The 7,400-nt window shown below is 40.6% G+C and overlaps 1 protein-coding gene across 2 annotated transcripts in view; it reads left to right on the plus strand.

Moving 5' to 3' along the window:
• Positions 1–7,400, plus strand: part of STMN2 (stathmin 2) — a 67,099-nt gene that overhangs the window by 52,839 nt on the left and 6,860 nt on the right. For both annotated transcript variants that reach the window (XM_006168916.3, XM_006168917.3), the window contains exon 4: positions 2,995–3,186. In XM_006168916.3, coding sequence (XP_006168978.1) covers positions 2,995–3,186 — 192 coding nt within the window. The remainder of the gene's footprint in view (positions 1–2,994; positions 3,187–7,400) is intronic.

Raw genomic sequence — 7,400 nt, forward strand, 5'->3', positions numbered from 1 at the left:
AACAATGTAAGAGCACTAGAATTTTGAATCAGATCATTTTTAAAAGACTCATTTTGCTTTATTTTGATGTTTGACTGATTTTGTTTATAAAGCTGCCCCCACGGGTCTCTGTTCATTGCCTAGGGCTCCAATCCAATCCCAAATTTTTGGACAAATCACATTTATTTTGTGATAGGCAAGAATTTTCCCTCTAGAAGGTTTTCTGGCCTAGAAGTTACACAGACTGAACTTTCTGTAATGAAAGATCAAAGTTGTATCCTCTTTTTCTTTGTGGTGCTCATGTCACTGTGAGATTTCCTATTGATACGGCCCCATTCAGTGGACGTGTGCTGGTGGCAATAGGAGAGTTAGGAAAGGATTCCGACTCTCGTCAACCATGAGGACCCCTGAATCCACTAACTAACCAGAATCAATAGAGTTTGAACAAACACTCTGCATACATGGGATGGCCAAAATGTTACCTTGAGTTTAGCTGTACTGGCGGGTTCAATGATATTATCTCCTAGTTATAAGTACTTTTGCATTTTTTTTTTAGCGTTACACAATTTTTTATTATTAAATGAGAAAATGTCATTTGTTCTATCATCACATTGCTAGTCAGAGAAATGTTGCTGTGATGATGAAAAGTCAATGTTGGATCAACCCAAGTCTCCTCATTTCTATAACATTCATTTATGAAGAAATAATGTTCGACACAGCTCAACATGACAATCTTGGTTTTGTTCATATTGAAGTCTCCCCCCAAATTTATTTTCTACTGGGTATTTCACTACATAAATTATAGTTCTTCATTTTTATAATTCACCTCAAACTGTATACAAGATGTATCAAACTAAAATTTCTAACGCTATTAGGAAATCCTTCATACATTGTCATCATCTGATGTGTCCCTGCTACTGTCTCTGTGTCATCATTTTCAATTCTGGGTTTAAAAGTGCTGTTTTTCCAAGGTCCAAACTTGAAGTCACAGATCAGACCATTCTCAGACCATTCTTCTGTTAACTGTTCACTAATAACTTGGAATTCTCTCATTTCATCCACAGTTTTACTTTCAGTAATAATGGCTGCCATTTGTTCGGTACTAACTTACTTGGTATTAGACACTGCACTAAATACCTTCCAAACACTATTTTATTTGATCCTGACACACCACAATATGAGATAAGAACTATTGTGATATACAACAAAAATTAATTTCACAAAGACTTTTCTGAGAGAGAAAATTTGAACACCCACATACCTTTCTCTCTGTACACCATCTTCCTTCCCCTCTCTAACAATGCAACAGTCCTGATCATAAAATAAGCAAAGTCAACAGTTCCACCTAGAGGCAGGAGTATGAACCAGCTAGAAAACATTTTATTCATTTTTTCCAGACTGGTTCCCTTTGGTTTTGAACTCAATTTGCGTTATTTCCTCATTATTTTCCTATTTGTTTTCCTGTGAGAAATTCCTATTAAACAATGAAAGAACGTGGTGGGCCCAGTAAAAATGTCAGTGAACTCATTATGGGGTTAAAGCAAGTAACAGAGCCAGTTCCCAGGATTTTCTGTCAAATCTCCAGTGAGCCATTGACCTATTTCAAATAAACTTCAAAATAAGCACATCAACAAAGACTTGTAAAACAGGCTGATTTTACCATTTCTGTAGAATTTTATCTGAGGAAAGTTTTTTTCCCCTTTTCATGTCCTATATTCCTTACATATCACGATCTCCCCAGTAAACACCCTCTAGTCAGTATCATTGACTAAAATGTTTTCCTATGCATGCTTTCAAGGGTGATCAACAGTCACTTCACAGGAATTATTTTAATTTAATCATTGTTTAGATATTCACATTTGTAATTACTCCTAGGAAGGCTCACCTAAAAGCATCAGCCTCAGGAATACCTAAAATTACCAGAAACAATGAGTGTGTAGTAATTCAGTCTGAAGTATTAGATAGGTCTGTGTGAGGTAAGGTTTCTCGATCCGTAGCACGGAGTAGAAAATGAACACGGAATGAAGTTGAGTAACACGTCCAGCGTTACTAACAGCGCTAAGGCTCCAACCCAAGTTGGACATCAAAGCCTTTTCCAGCGTGCTCTGCCAATAGCAGACTGTGGGACGCATGCATGAGAATTACCTGAAGTGCTTATCAAAAATATAGATTCCCAGGTCTCACCAAAGAACCTTGGAACCAGAATCACTAAAGGTAGACACCAGGTATCTGAGCTTTCTCCAGCACCCAGGGACTAATACGTACTGTGCAGAGCCACACGACTCCCTATACTAGCAAAGTGCAGTGTGTAGGAGGGAGAGCTGCGCCTGGCTCTGACATGTCTGCTCTAATCACTGAGCAATCACAGGTCTCAGTAGTCCCTCAGGTGACCTCGGCATGTCCAAAAGGGGTCAGAACAAGGACTTATGCTGTCTGAGCCAAGGGGACAATATATTTGCACCATTTTCAGGTCTCCAAAGAGAATTTGGCTCATGGCAAGGAAAAACAAAGAGGGTATTTAAAAAAAGGGAGAAAGTGAGTTAGACAATTTAATTGGCAAAAGTTAAAAAGTTCATTGTAAGGTCCAGTCTATAGTTGATCAAAAGCAACGGGGCAGGAAAAAGACCAGAACTTCCTCCTCACCCCTTTTCCTTGGGCTTCACTGAAATGTTGCTATCCAGATTAATTGTAGCACTTCCTGTTGCAAAAACACTTAGCAGAAACTTATTTAAAACAAAAACAGAGCCAAACAAATTTCTCAATGAGAGCTAAATGCTACTTCTTCTAAATAGTCTATACAAAAATTTCACAGCTGAAAATTCAGCTAACTACATTTCCCAGCCAGTCACATTCTATAGAACGCTCTGAGCCATGCGGATGAGCACAGAACTAGCTACAGGGCTCCAGGCTGGAAGTGCTGTTCGTTTGAAAAGAAGCCTGCCTCGAATTGGCACACAGTTATTCTGTGAGGTCTGCATTTGGTAATTATAACAGGAATATGTTTCTCTTCCCCAGTCTCAGGAGGCCCAGGTGCTGAAACAGTTGGCAGAGAAGAGGGAACACGAGCGAGAAGTCCTTCAGAAGGCTTTGGAGGAGAACAACAACTTCAGCAAGATGGCGGAGGAAAAACTGATCCTGAAAATGGAACAAATTAAGGAAAACCGTGAAGCTAATCTAGCTGCTATTATTGAACGCCTGCAGGAAAAGGTAATCACAACAGTCCTGAACAGATTGACCTCCAGCACAGCTGGGAGAACGCCATGTCCCCAAGCACCAAAGACTTAGTCAAAATTTGCTGAAGAGGCAAGAATGACTAACCCCAGGGGCAGCACCTTGCAGTGTAGCACTGACCTAGCGGGGGTGCCACATGGTAGAGGAATGGGAGTCCACTGTAAAAGCTGAGATTTTGTCAGATTTTTCAGTGGTGAATAGATTAAAGGAGGCTTAGTGATGCTCTTTAAGACTTCTATATAAGCCTTAGAACCAATCTACTGGAAAAATGTTAAATTAGAAATATTAAATATCCCCCAATATTTCCCAAAAACTTTCCTCTGAAAATGGAGCCATGAGTGGCTTAGTTTTTCCCATTTCCAGAAAATAGATGAAGCATTGAGAAATAGAAACTTTGAGAAGGGTGTTTCAATCTTTTCTGACCATTACCCTTCCCACCAGTACTGAACGCCATCATTTGTAGCCACAGGGGACACGAAGAAAAACAGAATGCCCCCTGTCCCCGGAGCACTGCGAGTGTAGGCAGTTCAGCCTGTTTTCTGAGTATTTCTTGGACAGCTTCAGGTCTTCGTTTTTTGTTTGTTTATTTTTGCTATAGGGCACATGCATTGACCAAAAAGACAGAGAGAGACAGAGAGACAGAAAGCAAGAAATCACCCCCCTGAGGGGATGGCCACACCGCAATCCTTTCTCCTCCATTCTCCTCTCAGGATCTTAGGCACACACACACATGCACCCAGAGTGAGTTTAACCCACCAGGTCTGGGACTCAAACTGCAGTCAACTACATGAGAGTCCAGCAACATAGCCATTATGTCAACTGCTGGTTCTAGCTTCAGGTCTTCTTTAGTGGTGGCTCATCTTTTAAGATTTAGGCAGCTTTATACTGAAGTTCTGGGGATTCTTCATTTTCACTCCAATTCTCTGGCTATAAATATCAGGCTAGAACCAAAAGAAATCAGGCATAAAGCCTTTTAAAAATGTAATTTCATGGAGATTTTCATGGGCATCTGTGCTCTTGAGGAATTTTTGAAAGTAGTGCTGGAGAAGAGAGTGTGGGCTCTGAGCAGTGTTAAGACAGAAGGTCTCAGAGGTGTGTGGATGCAGTCTAGTGACTTGAGAAGGATTCAAAATAGCCACTGAGTTTTTTGTTTGTTTATTTTTGCTATAGGGCACATGCATTGACCAAAAAGACAGAGAGAGACAGAGAGACAGAAAGCAAGAAATCACCCCCCTGAGGGGATGGCCACACCGCAATCCTTTCTCCTCCATTCTCCTCTCAGGATCTTAGGCACACACACACATGCACCCAGAGTGAGTTTAACCCACCAGGTCTGGGACTCAAACTGCAGTCAACTACATGAGAGTCCAGCAACATAGCCATTATGTCAACTGCTGGTTCTAGCTTCAGGTCTTCTTTAGTGGTGGCTCATCTTTTAAGATTTAGGCAGCTTTATACTGAAGTTCTGGGGATTCTTCATTTTCACTCCAATTCTCTGGCTATAAATATCAGGCTAGAACCAAAAGAAATCAGGCATAAAGCCTTTTAAAAATGTAATTTCATGGAGATTTTCATGGGCATCTGTGCTCTTGAGGAATTTTTGAAAGTAGTGCTGGAGAAGAGAGTGTGGGCTCTGAGCAGTGTTAAGACAGAAGGTCTCAGAGGTGTGTGGATGCAGTCTAGTGACTTGAGAAGGATTCAAAATAGCCACTGAATGCTTTAGCCAAAACCCGAAAGCTGAGATTCGATATGTATTTATAGGCTGTTGCTTCCACACGCTCAGAGCTATGTCATCATGTTTCACCCACATGAGTCCAGAAGGATTTGGAGGAGGCAACAGAACCCGGCTCTCTGAGGGTTCCACAGAGTGTACCGTAACAGGTGTTTACTGAGATGCAGAAGAGCAAGGCTCTGTTTGCTAAAATTTACTCCTCTGGGGACCAGCAGACGGCGTAATGGTTACGTCGCTGGACTCCCCCATGGCCGACTGAGTCCCGGACTAGGCAGCTTCAAACTCATGCCTGTGAGAGTGTGCCCAAGATCCCAGGAGGAGAATGGAGAATAAGGGATTGCACAGTGGCCATGCTCCCTGGAGGGTGATTTCTCGCTTTCTGTTTCTCTGTCTCTCTGGTGAGTGCACATGCCCTATAGCAAAAAAAAAAAAAAAAAAAAAAATTTTTTAAAAAAAAAAAAAAAAAAAAAATTTATCAAAAAAATAAATGAAAAATGTACTCCCCCTGACCTTGAACCCAGTAGTCTTCTTCCATTTTCCCTCATTCTGCATTTTTATCAAAAACTGCTGGTCAGGTGGTGGCACCACAGATGACAGAGCCACTGAGCATTCTAGTAGAATATTTGTGACTTCCGTCTTCCTTCCTAGGCCCTGAATATGTAAGATGAACTTGCTAAGAATGCAGCTTGCAGAGTCTATTCCAGAATTCTCAATTAGGCCGTTAGTGTCCAGTAGAAGATGAATATGATGGGGGGAGTTCAGGAGCATTACGATTTTTTTTAATTACACATTAAAGACATAGGGCCTATCCCTTTTTATTTCAACTGTAAATTAGTTCATAAAATTTGCATATTTTAACTAGTATTTCAAGAAGCGCTGGCTTTTAATAGGCAATTTCTGTTTCTCTGTGTGTTTTTTTATCTTCCACAGTCCCCTGCCCAGCTCGCTTTTGCTCTCTTCCCCACACTCACCCAGATTTAGTCCTCCTGTGTCCATGCAGACAGCCATGCGTGTTTCCTTACACTTTTCTTGGAAGTCATTAACCTGTGGAGTGTTAAAAATTCCTGACATCACCTTGCAAACCTGTAGGGGTAGGACTCAGCATTCGTATTTTTTCAAAACTTTCCACACAATTCTGTGCAGTCAGATTTGAGAACTAAGAATTTATAGCCTGTTATGATTTAAATGTCAAAGACACTATTCTATCTCATGTAGATTGATGTAGTCCAAAGCATTTCTAGTCTGGTCTTCCCTAATATTCCATTAGCAAAGGAGATGTTTTCAAAGCTAATAAGATCTTTGGCCAAGATCTTTTATCTTCTCCAAACCGTGAAGATACTCCTTAGAGAGTGTGTTTCCTTTTGATGTATTGGGTCATCCAAAAAGTCATGATGCATTTTTGCATAGAAACAGAAAAATACATCATGACTTTTGCAACAACCCAATATTGTAAATAGGTTTATGTAGTACAAAATTATATACATATGGTGTGTGTCTATGTGTAACTATAATTACTTTGCATTATCCTAAATTGGACAAAGTTTTATATTATTATCATTATTTAGCCTTTTATTTGAATAAAATTACTCCCATGAAATCAGAAATTAAAAAGAGGACCAATAATGATAGTAATGCTGAAAAAGCATGACACTGCCCGTATAAGCTATTATGGAATCTACCATATCAAAACTGATGACTAGTGAAACTACTATGGAGGAGTTGATCAGTCAGTAAGTTTTGATCGAGTCCCTGCTCTTTGCTTAGGAACCTAGAAGGAGACGTAATATTGAAAAGTACTTACTAACCATCTCTTCCCCAATGCAGTCAAAATCCAGCAATAAATAACGTGCCATGAACAATTAGAGAATAAGATGTCACGTAGCGTAGCTCGATATAGACAGTAAGTACAAAGAAACTCAGGAGTCTCAGTGAAAATAAGTCCGGATCTAGGTTACCACACTAAGTACTCACCATTTTCACAGCCCTCCCTGGCTCTGTCACTTCATGGTGTGGTGGGATACAATTCCATGGGAGTTCTTCCAGCCATCTGCCTGCTCTGCAGCCCTCAGGCCCTCCCCTCTGCAATTAGGAAAATGGAGCATTTGAGCATATTCTCACCAGGATGCCCATAGTAGTATCCTCAGTACCTTGCCTGACAAATTTCCAGAAAAACCCTGGAGCTCCAGACAGTTGAGCTCCAAGCTTTTAGCTAAACCTGAAAGCCCAAAGCAAAAGCAACCCTGGCTGCACTGTAGAATCTACTGGAGAGTCCTTTAAAATAGGAGATGCTGATTTAATTAAATAGGGTCCAGAAATCTGTATTTATTTATTTATTTATTTATTTATTTGGAGAGGTTTTTGCTATAGGGCACGTGCGCTAGCCAGAGAGACAGAGAGACAGAGAGAGAGAAAGCAAGCAATCACCCCCCAGGGCGGATGGCCACACCGCAAGCCCTTC

Source organism: Tupaia chinensis, unplaced genomic scaffold (assembly GCF_000334495.1).
Source record: "Tupaia chinensis unplaced genomic scaffold, TupChi_1.0 Scaffold146445_1, whole genome shotgun sequence".
NCBI classification, from domain to species: Eukaryota; Metazoa; Chordata; class Mammalia; order Scandentia; family Tupaiidae; genus Tupaia; species Tupaia belangeri.